Source organism: Choloepus didactylus, chromosome 9 (assembly GCF_015220235.1).
Source record: "Choloepus didactylus isolate mChoDid1 chromosome 9, mChoDid1.pri, whole genome shotgun sequence".
Classification (NCBI taxonomy): Eukaryota; Metazoa; Chordata; class Mammalia; order Pilosa; family Megalonychidae; genus Choloepus; species Choloepus didactylus.
Window position 1 is genome coordinate 89,556,462 of NC_051315.1, and position 14,716 is coordinate 89,571,177.

A 14,716-nucleotide genomic window follows, 5' to 3' on the forward strand; every position below is an offset into this window, starting at 1 on the left:
TAGATTGTCAAAGTGCCAACAAGATCGTAAGAAATCTGCTTTAATGAACAAATAAGTATGCTTTAATAATCTTAATAATTGATTTTCTCTTAAAGGAGACAAAGGATTTGAAAAATCGATTTTTCTGAATTTTGTGTTTCCAGGTTTCTTAGAAATTTCCCTTTACTTAAAAAGTAAAAAATAAATTTTAGGCCTGCCCCTGTCCAAATAATTGCAATCTATGACTGGAGTCTGAGGAGTACGTAGAGTGTTGCTGAATTTGTCTATTTTCTAAAGGAAATTGATTATTTTCGAATTATTTTGCAGGATCCTTCAAATCAAAAATGTGGTGGAAGAAAGAAAACTGTGTCTTTCAGCAGCATGCCATCAGAAAAGAAAATTAGCAGTGCGAGCGACTGCATCAGCTTCATGCAAGCTGGCTGTGAACTGAAGAAAGTCCGGCCAAACTCTCGCATTTACAACCGATTTTTTACTCTAGACACAGACCTGCAAGCTCTTCGCTGGGAACCTTCCAAGAAAGACCTTGAGAAAGCTAAGCTTGATATTTCTGCCATAAAAGAGATTAGACTGGGCAAGAATACGGAAACGTTTAGAAACAATGGGCTTGCTGACCAGATTTGTGAGGACTGTGCCTTTTCTATACTTCACGGGGAAAACTATGAGCCTCTGGACCTAGTTGCCAATTCAGCCGACGTAGCAAACATTTGGGTGTCAGGGTTACGGTACCTGGTTTCTCGAAGTAAGCAACCCCTTGATTTTATGGAGGACAACCAGAACACACCAAGGTTCATGTGGCTGAAAACAGTATTTGAAGCAGCGGATATTGACGGCAATGGGATTATGTTGGAAGACACCTCTGTAGAGTTAATAAAACAACTCAACCCTACTCTGAAGGAATCAAAGATCAGGTTAAAGTTTAAAGAAATCCAGAAGAGCAAAGAAAAACTAACTACCCGAGTGACAGAGGAGGAATTTTGTGAAGCTTTTTGTGAACTTTGCACCAGGCCAGAAGTGTATTTCTTACTTGTACAGATCTCTAAAAACAAAGAATATTTGGATGCCAATGATCTCATGCTCTTTTTAGAAGCTGAGCAAGGAGTCACTCATATCACTGAGGATATGTGCTTAGACATTATTCGGAGACACGAACTTTCTGAAGAGGGACGTCAAAAAGGGTTTCTTGCAATCGATGGCTTTACCCAGTATTTGTTGTCACCAGAATGTGACATTTTCGATCCTGAACAAAAGAAAGTTGCCCAAGATATGACCCGGCCATTGTCTCACTACTACATCAACGCCTCTCACAACACCTATCTGACAGAAGACCAGTTTAGGGGGCCAGTTGATATTAATGGGTTTGTCAGAGCTTTGAAAATGGGCTGTCGAAGCATTGAACTGGATGTAAGTGATGGTCCAGACAATGAACCAATCCTTTGTAATCGAAATAACATGACAACACACCTTTCTTTCCAAAGTGTCATTGAGGTGATAAATAAATTTGCCTTTGTTGCTTTTGAATACCCACTCATTCTTTGCTTGGGTAATCACTGCTCCCTGCCACAGCAGAAGGTAATGGCTCAACAGATGAAAAAAGTCTTTGGCAATAAACTCTACACTGAAGCACCTTTGCCGTCAGAATCCTACCTCCCATCGCCAGAAAAATTGAGAAGGAAGATCATTGTGAAAGGAAAGAAATTGCCTCCTGATCCAGATGTTTTGGAAGGAGAAGTAACAGATGAAGATGAAGAAGCTGAAATGTCTCGAAGGATGTCAGTAGACTACAATGGTGAGCAGAAACAAATCTGGCTCTGTAAGGAGCTCTCTGATTTGGTATCTATTTGTAAATCTGTTCAGTACAGGGATTTTGAACTGTCCATGAAAAGCCAAAACTATTGGGAAATTTGCTCCTTTAGTGAAACAGAGGCCAGCCGAATTGCCAATGAATACCCAGAGGATTTTGTAAATTATAATAAGAAGTTCTTATCAAGAATCTATCCCAGTGCCATGAGAATTGACTCCAGCAACTTGAATCCACAGGACTTTTGGAATTGTGGCTGTCAGATTGTGGCAATGAATTTTCAGACCCCGGGTCCCATGATGGACCTTCACACAGGCTGGTTTCTTCAGAATGGAGGATGTGGTTATGTTCTAAGGCCTTCTATCATGCGAGATGAAGTTTCTTACTTTAGTGCAAATACAAAGGGCATTGTACCTGGAGTGTCTCCTCTAGTACTTCATATCAAGATCATCAGTGGTCAGAATTTCCCAAAGCCCAAAGGAGCTTGTGCCAAAGGGGATGTCATTGATCCCTACGTTTGTATAGAGATTCATGGAATTCCTGCAGACTGCTCAGAGCAAAGAACTAAAACTGTACAACAAAACAGTGATAATCCTATTTTTGATGAAACGTTTGAGTTTCAAGTTAACCTACCTGAGCTGGCCATGATCCGTTTTGTTGTTCTCGATGATGATTACATTGGAGATGAGTTTATAGGACAATATACAATTCCATTTGAATGTTTGCAGCTTGGGTACCGGCATGTTCCCCTGCGCTCTTTTGTGGGTGACATCATGGAGCATGTAACCCTTTTTGTCCACATAGCAATAACAAATCGAAGTGGAGGAGGAAAGGCACAGAAGCGCAGCCTTTCAGTGAGAATGGGAAAGAAAGTTCGGGAATATACCATGCTCAGGAATGTCGGTCTTAAAATCATAGATGACATCTTTAAAATAGCAGTTCATCCCTTACGAGAAGCCATAGATATGAGAGAAAATATGCAGGTAGGAAAAATCCCTCCTCCGCCCTCCCCCATTTTCCCTACCTTTCCCTTACTAGTGTACATTATGTTTTATTAATAATCTAATCCCTCAAAATGTATTAGAATTTAACAAAATTAAAATGCTATATATCTATTATATATCCCTAGTATGTAGCCAAATTGACATATGGGAACGTGCATATGAAACGTGAAAAAAGTAGAATGTAAATATATATAGAATATAAAATATTGTATGTATGTGATAGTTAAAACATTTCATATACAAACATATACATACTAATTACAAGTATCCTATGTAAAAATATTTGCAGATATGAACTTGGAAGAGAATTTGAAGTCATAAAAAACAAATGCAATGCTTAATACAGTATTTTTTAAGATGCTTAAATGTATAACAATAGTGATAACAATAATAAAGTATTCCCCACAAGAACAGAACAAAATTAAACAAAAAAAACTTAGCACTTATACTTATTGAAAACTGTCTTCTCTTAGAAATGTGGCAATTAAAGAAATTAAGAAAGAATGCAGATTCTGGATTACAGGTAGAACTGAAAATTTACAGCATCTCAATGTAAAGTCTCTGGCATTAAGTATTATTTGGAGCCTAATTAGTAGAAAAATGAATACCCTCATTGTCACTAAATTCATGACACACATGATAGGTTAGGTATTGTTCACCATTAATGGAATGTAAAATAGTCATAATTCCCAATTCAAATAAATTTTTTTTTTAAGCCTGTAACATGGACAAATGTAACTCTACGTGAAATGCATTTTCAGTGTGTGTGTCTGTTGGTGTTTCTGTGTGTCTGTCAGGGGCATTTCTGATGGGATAACAAAGGAATTCCATTGACGGTAAGTGAAATGGAGGGTGCTTAGTAATGGCAGCCTGCTATCTGAGGGGAAATGCCCAAAGGAGATGCACTCCATGATATTTTCATGATCATCGTGATACAAATCACATAAAGTATTCACGACTAGCCAGTGCTGATTTCTGTGAATATTCCAGCACTCTGTTTCAAAAAGCACTCTGTAACCTTGGATCAAAATCTTTTGTGGCATATTTGTGGCAAAAATTGAGAACGATGAAGCATGATAGTTTATAGCTCTCTGTGTTATCTCCATGCACATCATAGCATTTTTGGTTGATTGTAATCTAGTTTGTTTCAAATTATATACATTTAAGGTTATACTCTTAATGTATATTCTTTTGCATAAACCTGAGGGTGCTGGGGGTGCTGTGCCACTGGGCAAGAACTGTGATGCCATGTTTTCTTTCCCATAGAATGCGATAGTGTCTATTAAGGAGCTGTGTGGACTCCCTCCAATTGCCAGTCTGAAGCAGTGCCTGCTGACCTTGTCCTCTCGGCTCGTCACCAGTGACAACACGCCTTCAGTCTCTCTTGTGATGAAAGACAACTTTCCTTATCTAGAGCCTCTGGGGACAATTCCAGATGTGCAGAAGAAGATGCTGACTGCTTATGATCTGGTAGGAAATTGTGACTCCATATTCCTTATTTATATGATAGGGGAAGCACTAATGGCAGGGGCCCTTTTATGAAACCCTAATATGTAACACAGAGTGACTGCCTTTGAAACAGGGATTTGGAGTAGTGGGCAGAGCCTGGCCCACTCAGCTACCCCTAAGCCCCTGTGGACCCATAACTCTACAGACTGCAGATGGAAAATCTCCGCTTTAGCATGGAATGAATTATGTATCAAGTTCTCAAAACTCTACACAATTTCTCATCATCCAGATGACTTTAGCCTACAAAATAGCATTTAGTTGTATACCTATAGGAAGTAAATTTATACTTAAGGACTGCCTTAAGGTGGTTGAGACACAATATTATTCCTCCAGATACTAGATTTCTAAGTTAATATTGTCTGATTTTTCTGAATATATGTGGAATTTATGTGGTAATTAAATTTAAGGATAACTATATTTTTGCATCTTCTAATTCCATAAACATAATTAGGGGCAAAAGACAAATTGGGAAAAATTTGTAGCATATATGCCAAAGTAAAAATATCCTTAAAATAAGAGGAGTGCATAAAAATCAACAAGAAGGAAAAAGACGGGCAAAGCATCTTATATCAATATCAGGATTAAGTTCAGCTGCATGCCATCAAAAAATGCAAACCAATTGTGACTTTAAAACACCATTTTAGTCTCTCACATAAAAATCTGGAGATCAGCTATCCTGGGCTAGTATGGCACTTCTACAAAGTCCTTAGGAACAAATGACTGCTGAAGCTGCATCCATAACATTTGCATGTTCACTCTCTTTAAGGACATTTCTTTGAAATAGCATAGATCCCTTTTACTTATATTCCATCAGTCTGGAATTGACACAGCCATGCTTATGTACAAAGTAGAATGGGAAATGTCTTTATTATAAGGGGTTATATGCTCAGATGAAAGCTGTCTCTTCCGCTTCTGAGAAAGGGGGAGAGTGAATATTAGGAGACAACCTACAGTCTTTGCTAAGAGATGAAGAGGCAGTTCATGTGACACCCCTCCCCCCAAAAAACAATGAAAATGTAAAAACACATTTAACCTTAAAATATGTTTTAATTAAAGAAGTGTAGTGAGATACTTTTTTCCTCCATCAAATTGGCTCTTTTTAAAAAATTAGTACCTCTGGTCAAGAGATTAAGGAAATGGATACTTCCATCCATCTGCATCTAGTGAGAAAAGAAATTTATACAATATGGGAGTAGTAAAATTTGTCAATATAATTTTAAATGTTTATTCCATTTGACCTATATGTTTCCTTCCCAGAGATTTATCCTAAGCCAATAGAGATGTGCCTAAACATTTATGCTCAATATTATTCAGCAGTAAATGGATTAAATAAAATACAGTAATCCATATTAGGAACTACTCTGAAGCTATTGAAATCATGTGTTAGAAGAATATTTGATGATATGGAGAACTCCTTATAATATAATGTTTTGTGCAAAAGTCTGGTTACAAGCAATATGTACAATATAATTTAAATCATATTTTTATGTATGCATCTAAAAATGCTACAGGATATTAACAGTGATTATTTTTAGATAAGAGAGTGATTTTATTTTATTTAAAATTTTTTTTTGTATTTACCAAACTCTTTACAATGAATCTGATTAATTTTATAATTGAATGAAAATAAATGTAAAGGAAGAAAGGAATAATATTTTATCATTAGAAAATAACTAGAATAAAAATCCTGCAATTGGAAGAAAAAAAGCCTACAAAGTGTTTTCTGGTTATGAATGACCATGCCTTTTGCAAACTGCACTTTATAGTTGCCAGGGGAAAAGTTCACCTATTGCCTATATCTCATTTTCCATGAAATCAATTTTTTTCATCATAAACGTGGGGACTGAAAGCTATTCAGTGAATAGGTATAATTGCCATCTAAGAGGTGAAATTAGGGTACTAGTTGCCATAGAGACAGACAGTGGAAATCACTTATTTCTCCACTTCCCTTTTAAACCAAGAAAAAAAAATCATTCACTGAGAGGGGAGCACAATCCCTTGGTGTCAGGCCTGTAATAGACAGAAAAGCACCTGGATCATTGTTAGGCAATTTTCATTACCATCCCAAGTGTCCTACAGTGCTTCATTTTTTCATTTTTGTCTGCTGGATCCAAATCTGAACATCAGCTTCTTCTTTACATTTTTAAAGTGCAACTTGTAATTGTGTGCATATCATGGTTTTCCAACGCTTAAAATAAAAGGCTACAGTAGAAAGCAGAAATACTTATAATAAAGTTGTCATTTCTAGTTCCCTGTGGAAAAATGTTTCTTTCTGGTAAGGGACTGGGTGTAAAAATATTCCCGTTCCCAGTGGTAAACTTGGCAGACCGTGGAAGTGATTGCAGACACAACTGTTGCCTGCATGGGGGTATCTCTTTTCCGGGTGGGGGTGGCAACAGGTGCACATAATGATGATATTGGCCTTGAAACTACAAAATGCCACTTTCACTTTCTAGGATCTGCCCATATTGGTTGGCGTCTTTAATGCTCATGATAGATTAGTGTTAGTATTTGTTTTAAAGAAGTCCAAGACACTCTGCAGATAAAGAGTGCTCATTTAAAAACTTACATCCTATCACACCACTTTCCTATTTAAAATCCTGCTGTGGCTTCCCATGAAAATAAAATAGAAACATCTTATTGTGGCCATATGAGGCCATTTATGGTATGGCCCTGCCTACCTAACTCACCTTCCTCTCCAGGGTCACCGAACTCCCCAGACTCCCCAGCCTCCTCAGCCTCTCGAGTCTCACCTGCTGGTCTAACTTGACCTGCCTCTGCAAGTGAAAGTGCTTCTTCAGCCTCACCTGCCCCTTCAGCTTCACCCCTACACATGTTTGGCTCATGCCACTCCAGCCCCATATTTTTTCTTTCTTCTTTTCTCTCTCTTACCCTTCTCTTCCTCCCTCCCTCCCTCCCTCCCTCCCTCCTCTCCTTCCTTCCTTCTTTCCTCTTTCCTTCCATCATAACAAGCTTCTTGTTCCCATTTCTGCATCATTACATTTTCTATTCCTTCTGCATGGAATGTTCCTCCCCTCCATGGATAGTTTCTTTTCAATCTCTTAATTTTTAGCTTGTGTTACTTCCCCATCAAAACTTTCCCCGACCACTGTCCCCACCTGACACTCTATCACATATCCCTCCTTTATTTCCATCATCCTTTGTAGCAGTATTGAAAGCTATTTTGTTTGATCTTTTGTTTAATTTCTCTCCTTCTCGTTTATGCCTCAATTTGAATGTATGCCCCATGAGAGCAGGGATCCTGTTTGTCTTGCTTTTTACCATATTTTTCCAGTACCTGGAACAGTGCTGGCCCTTAGTATATTATCCATAAATGTTAGTTAAATAAAAAAAAAAAATGGAAACCTTAGTGTCTATTGGTGAAAATAATGGTAGTTTCCATGCCATAAGTGAATGTTTTTGGTAAATCTTTAAGTCCTCTTTGCTCTGCCTCCCTGACATCACTATAGCCAAATTCCTCCATGTTATTTATATGGTTAGAAGCTTACAGCCTATTAATAAAAACTGATTTTGAGGAAAAGGCAGAACCATAAATGCAATGTTTATTGCTAGGGTGGGGCTGGAGGATGGGGTATACCAAAATGAATAGCCTGGGTGTCCAACTTAGACTCAAGTTGCTTAAATATGTGGATTCTCAAAAAGTGGTAATGGGCTGAGTAGATCCCATCCAGGAGGAAAAGTTGTAACCATTAAAAAAATACCAATGAATATTTCATTTGTTTGGGTTATTTCAATATCAGGAAAAACAAATTAAGTACCAGATAGTCTGAATATATTAAATGTCATCCTGAACATATCAGACTATACGATTTATCAAATGAAAATTAAACAAAATTATTCTAGAAGAATAATTCTAGAATTCTGAGTTCATCTGTCCAGATTTTTTTCTAAATTTAACTTTTCTGTAGAGACCTAAGATGTTTCCTATTTCCTAAAAATCACTAATACAATATTTGGAAATATTTCTTCATGAGGGATTTTAAAATTCAGTCTTAAAAAACCATTTTATATTGATAGTGCAGTTATAATTCTATTATAGCAACTGTATTTAAATAAAGAAACCAAAACTGAAATATGTCTGTAAGTAGAGTGGGTCTGTTATACACATAATTTCAGATGACTCAGGAGGATACCACCACACCCTCTATTCCACATCCTATTTAAAATATATGTTTTCTATCTGGTCACAGGTCTTGAAATTTCAAAATTACACCTAATTCATTACTGTTAAGACTTTTTATCACTGTTAAAATGCAAAACATTTCTGGAAGTAGTAATACATTGAGTTATCAGTACTTTGTATTTTTGAATGAGTTTAATAGAACTGCTGTGCTCTAAAAACCTGGGAAAAGGAAGAGCTCCAAATGATAACGGGTACCTTAATATTGGGGTTAAGGGGATGGTGAGGTTGCTCAAAGAATTACAGTTTTGCTTGATAGCAAGTTTGTTTACTATCATCCTTACTACTCTGAATAGGGATGTAAACACCTGTCTGATATTTAGGGCAACTGAAGCAGAGGTGACTTGCCTGACATCAAACACATGTCACAGCCAGAGGTGGGAAATGACAGCTTCTAGAAAAGGCTCTAAAGTGACCTGGGAACATTATCAATCGATAACTCAGGCAAGTAGAAAAGGCTCTAAAAATTGAAGGTGTAATTATTGCCTCCTTCCCTGGCTAAAGACACACAGAGGAGAGCTGTTAGTGTTAGTCTGCTTGCCATAGTGCCATTTTCGCTGGCTCTGTAGTCATCAGGACAATTTTCTTACACTGCTCATAGAAATTAATTTAAAGTCAGAAAATCATTTTAGTTGACTTGTCCCATTATTGCACTGCTTTTTTTTTTTTTTTTTTTTTTTTGGCTCAGGTCTCTGAAAGAGCAAGCATCTCTTCCCCACCCGAGCTCTTCACTTTCTCTGAGGAAATATCCCCCCGGAGTGGGTAATACTCATAGAACTGAGCACATGTCAGCTTATTTCAATTCATAGAGTCACTGCTAACTGTTTTAAGGCTAATGTAGTAGAACTGTGTTTTGCAAATAAAGATAATATAATGTGTTGTTTTATTTTCTCAATTGAGATACATCTTAATCTTGGGGTTGTTAAAAATTAAAACATGCTAAGAGGTTTGCTGAATTTTAGAGCCAGGGATTAGAGGTGTTAATTTTCACAAACATTTACTGAGCTCTGACATAAGCAAGTCACTGGGTTAAAAGCTGTGGAAGGTACAGCAGACAGTGTGCGAGATGCCATCTATTAAAGCCCCACCCAGTCCCATGAGTCTATGGTTGGCAATCTGCATATATTATTCATCATTTAACATGACATTGTAATGGTGGGTGATTAATTTGAAAATACTTTGCAATTTCAGTCAGACATTATCACAATCAGTATGTTTGAATAGTTGTGACTTTTTTTCTATAGTAGTGTTTTTATATACACATATTTAATATTATTTTCCAAACTCATCTTTAATCCTAGCTTAAAATTTTACTACTTTAGTTACATTTCTAAATTTGATTGTCTTAAAAACAAACAACCGAAATTTAACATGTCAAAAACTGAGTTCATCTTTTTTGTTCCCTAGGTACTCGTCAACGCTTTTTGACCACTGCAAAAGATACTGCCATGCATATGATCCCCAATTCCTTCAAATCATTTTCAAATCCTCTCTCTCCATATTAACTCAAATAAGGTCTTTTTATTTACTATTCAATATTAATGAGATCTATTGCTTGTTTCCTCATGGTATCGCTCATATACATCTATTTTCTTACATTGACATAGCCAAGGTTTGTACCCAAGTTCTCTTCTCCTGCCTGAATTTTTCAACATACTCAAAAATCCCCCATCTAGTCTCTACCTTTTCATGATTCAACAACTGAAATAATCTTCCTCATATTCTATTTGTAACTTTTAACTAGTCTTGCAAAGTCCTTTACACACCAGTGCTGCCTGTTTTGCCAGTCTGTTTCTTATTTCCTTCTACTTGAACCCTCTCCTTCAGTCAAGTCAATTTACCCCTTTCATCCTCCATTCCTTTGCATTTCCATTCCACCTCATCTGGAATGCCTTCCTAGCCTTAATCCCCTGTCCCATCAATCTAAGTCCAGTGTTTTGTCCTAACTTCTCTCAAAACAGACCTTATTAAGAAAACATTCATTTATTGACTTTATTTATCATGCATTTTGTACATCCAATATATAAGGAACTTTGGTAGATTCTGTGCCATACAGAGAGGAGTAAACAGAGACAGATATCACCGCAATAACCATAAGGTACAGCATGAAAACTTTGTGACTCAAGAGAAATATAAGTAAAATACAGTGGGAACACACATATTTGCCCCTTGTAAAATATCCTTTCTCTTTTGACATACATTTGTGTAAATGTCCTTAGGCTTTTGATTAGTCAGATTAACAAATATGTTTTGGAACCTCTTACATGAAATGCACAGTGCAAGGTGCTGGGGAAATAAGTGGTACAAGACAAATATTCTGTCCTTAAGGAACGGGAAAAAGAAAGGAGCAGTGATGCACAGTGTCCAGAGAGTAATGAAGATGCTATTTTATGTCTTGAGCTAGAGTCCAAGATCTTTGAGTCCCATGATGGACTTTTTACAGTGACTAATAATAAAAGAATTTTTATTGGAAATAATTTTTAAAGAAAAATAAATATCATATGATGTTTATGTAATTTTTTCTTTAGATAGTTGAAATTTCATTTTTCTAATGTTCTTGCCTGTCCAATTTTTCATGTGTAGTCAAGAAATATTTACCTAATGTATTTGGTCCTTTTAAGTGTTTTAAATTCATGTGAAAGCTTTTGGGTAGGTAAGTGTTTTGAATATAACAGAGGTGGAATAGTGACAGCAGATTTGAGATATAATAATCATCCCACACAGAAGCTTTAAACAACCAGCAAGAGTTGGCAGAAACTCTTTCTCAAAGCCCCAGAAAACAGTTCAAGGATTGCAGTAACAGGGTGAGTGCTGAATCAAGAAAGAAGACACTTCAAAGCAGTAGGATCTCGTGGTGCCCTCGCTGGCCCTCCCCCTACCCTTTACCAGCTGGGCGTAGAGCCAGCAATGCTCCCAGGGCAGATCCCTGGTCCTGGTTCCGGAGGGAGAAGAGTAATCCTCGTGACCATACTGGGAGAGTGTATGTCTGGCCCAGTCTGACTGGTGGTGGCCTGAAGGACTCGCTGTCCTAGAATGTGCCCTGTGTATAGAAGGCAGCTCACAGAGCTCTTCTACAGAATGCTGTGGGAAAGCAGACAAGTTGTTCTGCCTGGTGCAAGGGATTACTGGCTGTAGAATACACATGGGAAACTGTTTCTTAGGGAAGAGGGGACATTTGTACCCATGTAAGTGTGTGTGTGTGTGTGTATGTGTGGATCCCTAGAGCCAAATGCACATGCTCCAAACAAGATGCATGCACAGAAAAGACCAGGGAGACCCTTACACTTTAGCTTGGAGCTACTCTCCAAACTGATTGTGTGGATAAGCTCTGAAGGAGAACACATGCATAGGTCAATCTGCAAAGACTAGGAAATGTTTTCTTCTCTCCCTCTCTCTCTCTCTTTTTTTTTTTGTTAGCTCCTGGCTAGCTGGATTTAAAGCTTAAAGAACAGATGCTTCATGCAATAGCACATTACAATATCAAAATGGTCAGATTTCAGCCAAATATTACAAAACATATTGTAATATCCTGTTTAATATTATGTAATATTAAAGGAAGCAGTGGCCCAGGCAAAGGAGAAGATTAAAGCATCAGAAATCTTCAGTGAGGAGGATCAGACCTGGGACATTCCAAACAAAGGCTTTTAAAAATGGCCCTAAATATGCTCAAAGAGCTAAAGGAAAACATGGGCAAAGAACTGAAGAAAATCAGGTAAACAATAAATGAACACAAAGAAAATAGCAATAGAGAGGTGGAAATTATGAAAGGGAACCAAACAGAGCTGAAGACCACAGTAACAGAAATTAAAAATTCCCTAGAGGGGTTCAACAGCAGAAGAAAGAATTAGAGTACTTGAAGAGAAGACAATTGAAATCATTCAGTCTGAGAAACAGAAAGAGGAAAGAATGACCTGTGGCATACCATCAGGTATACACAGTGTGGGAATCCTAGAAGAAGAAAGAGAGAAAAGGAACAGAGGGAATATTATAAGAAATAATGGCTGAAAACTTCCCAAATTAAATGAAAGACATGAATATATACATCCAAGATGCTCAGTGAACTCCAAACATGATAAACCCAAATAGACCCACCTGTGTCATGTTATCATCAAACCGTCGATTGCCAAAAACAGAGAATTCTGAAAGCCACAAGAAAGAATTACTATGTCACAAACAAGGGGGCCTTGATCAGATTCAGTGCCAATTTCTCTTGGAAACCATGGAGGCAAAAAGGCAGTGGGAAGACATATTTAAAGTGCTGATAGCAAAAAAATTGCCAACCAAGAATTCTATATCTGGCAAAATTGTCTTTCAAAAATGAGTGAGGGATTAAGACATTGTCAGATAAACAAAAGCTGAGGGACTTTGTAACCACTAGACTGGCCCTACTAAATTGCTAAAGGGAGTTCTGCAGGTTGAAAGCAAAGGACTCTAGACAATTGACTGAAGCCTCTTGAAGAAATAAAGATCTCCAGTAAAGATAATGACGTAGGTAAATATAAGTAGCAGTACCATTGTATTTTTGATTTGAAACACCATTTTTACTTCCTACAGGATCTAAAAGGCAAATGCATAAAATGTAATAATAAATCAATGGTTTTGGACCCATTGTGTATAAATATGTAACTTGTGATAAGAAATACATAATGGTGAGGGGATGGAAGGTTATAAAAACATTCATGTATACTACTGAAGTTAAGTTGATGTCAAAGCATATTAGATTGCTTAAAATGTTAAATTTAAGACCCATGGTATCCACAAAGAAAATATCAGGGAATATAGAAAGTCATAGAGACAGAAGGTACCAGGGATGGAGGGCAGGGACACTGGGGAGTTAAGCAAAATGAGAGTAGGGTTTCTACTTCAAGTGAAGGGAAAGTTCTAGTAATAAATGGTGGTGAGGGAATTGCAACATTGTGAATATGCTTAAGCCCAAAGAATGGTATGTTTGTGAGAGGTTGGGATGGGAAAATTTATGTTGTATATATGTTTCCACAATTAAAGAAAAAAAGAAAAATTGTAGAGATAATGATAATTAAATGCAATACATGATCCTGAATGGAGAAAAGGCTCAAAAGGACATGGGGATATAAGAAAAAATTGGAATATAGAATGTAAGCTTTTTATCAGTGTTAAATTTCTTGACCTTGGTGACTGAATTAAGGTGATTACATAAGTGAATATCCTTGTTCATAGGAAATGTGCATGGAAGTATTGTGTTCAAGGAGCATGATATATGCAACCTGCCCTCACATATAGATAGATAGATAGGTAGATAGATGATAGAAAGATAGATAGATAGATAGATAGATAGATAGATAGATAGATAGATAGATAGAATGATATGGCAAAGGTGGCAAAATGTTAAAATTGGTGGATCATGGTATCAGTGGTGTGGGGGTATGTCAGAGTTCTCTCTATGGAGTTTGCATTATTTTTGCAACTGTCCTGTAAGTTTGAAATTATTTCAAAATAAAAAAATCAAAACAAAAACAATCCAAAGTAAAGAATTTGAAAATTAAAAAAAAAAAGGTGGCCTCAAGAGAATGGTAAGGCAAAGCATGGACTAGGATAAACAGTTTACAATGCACTATGCACTTCTGGAAAAGTTTTTTTTTTTAATTAAATTTTATTGGGATTGTTCACATACCATACAATAATCCATTGTGCACAACTAACTGCCCATGGCACCATAATACAGCTGTGCATCCATTATTCCAGAAAGGAAATAAAAACAAAAAAGAAAACTCAAATCCTCCCATACCCCTAACCACTCTCTCCCCTCCATTATTGACTCATGGTATTAGTATAGTACTTTTGTTACTGTTGGTGAAAGAAATTTAAAATACTACTAACTGTAGTACATAGTATGCAATAGGAATATTTTTTCCCTAAGTACCCCTCTATTATTAACTTTTAGTTATAGTGTCATACATTTTTTCTAGTTTATGAAAGAGTTTTCTAATATTTGTACAGTTAATCTTGGACATTGTCCACCACAAGATTCACTGTTTTATAAATTTCCATATTTTAACCTCCAGATTTCCTTCTGGTGACATATGTGACTCTAAACTTCCCCTTTCCATCACATTCACACACCATTCAGCACTGTTAGTTATTCTCACAATAACATGCTACTGTCACCTCTATCCATTTCCAAACACTTAAGTTCACCCTAGTTGAACATTCTGTTCATAATATGCA

General features: G+C 36.8%; 1 protein-coding gene across 2 annotated transcripts in view; it reads left to right on the forward strand.

The window, feature by feature from the left end:
- PLCL1 (phospholipase C like 1 (inactive)) overlaps positions 1 to 14,716 on the forward strand; it is a 375,338-nt gene that overhangs the window by 303,954 nt on the left and 56,668 nt on the right. Inside the window, exons 2-4 of one of the 2 annotated variants that reach the window (XM_037849839.1) lie at positions 307 to 2,781; positions 4,069 to 4,272; positions 8,836 to 8,957. In XM_037849839.1, the coding sequence (XP_037705767.1) occupies positions 307 to 2,781; positions 4,069 to 4,272; positions 8,836 to 8,844 (2,688 nt within the window). In that variant the 3' untranslated portion in view covers positions 8,845 to 8,957. Of the gene's footprint in view, positions 1 to 306; positions 2,782 to 4,068; positions 4,273 to 8,835; positions 8,958 to 14,716 lie in introns of those variants that run through there. The other variant, XM_037849838.1, reaches the window with a different exon arrangement.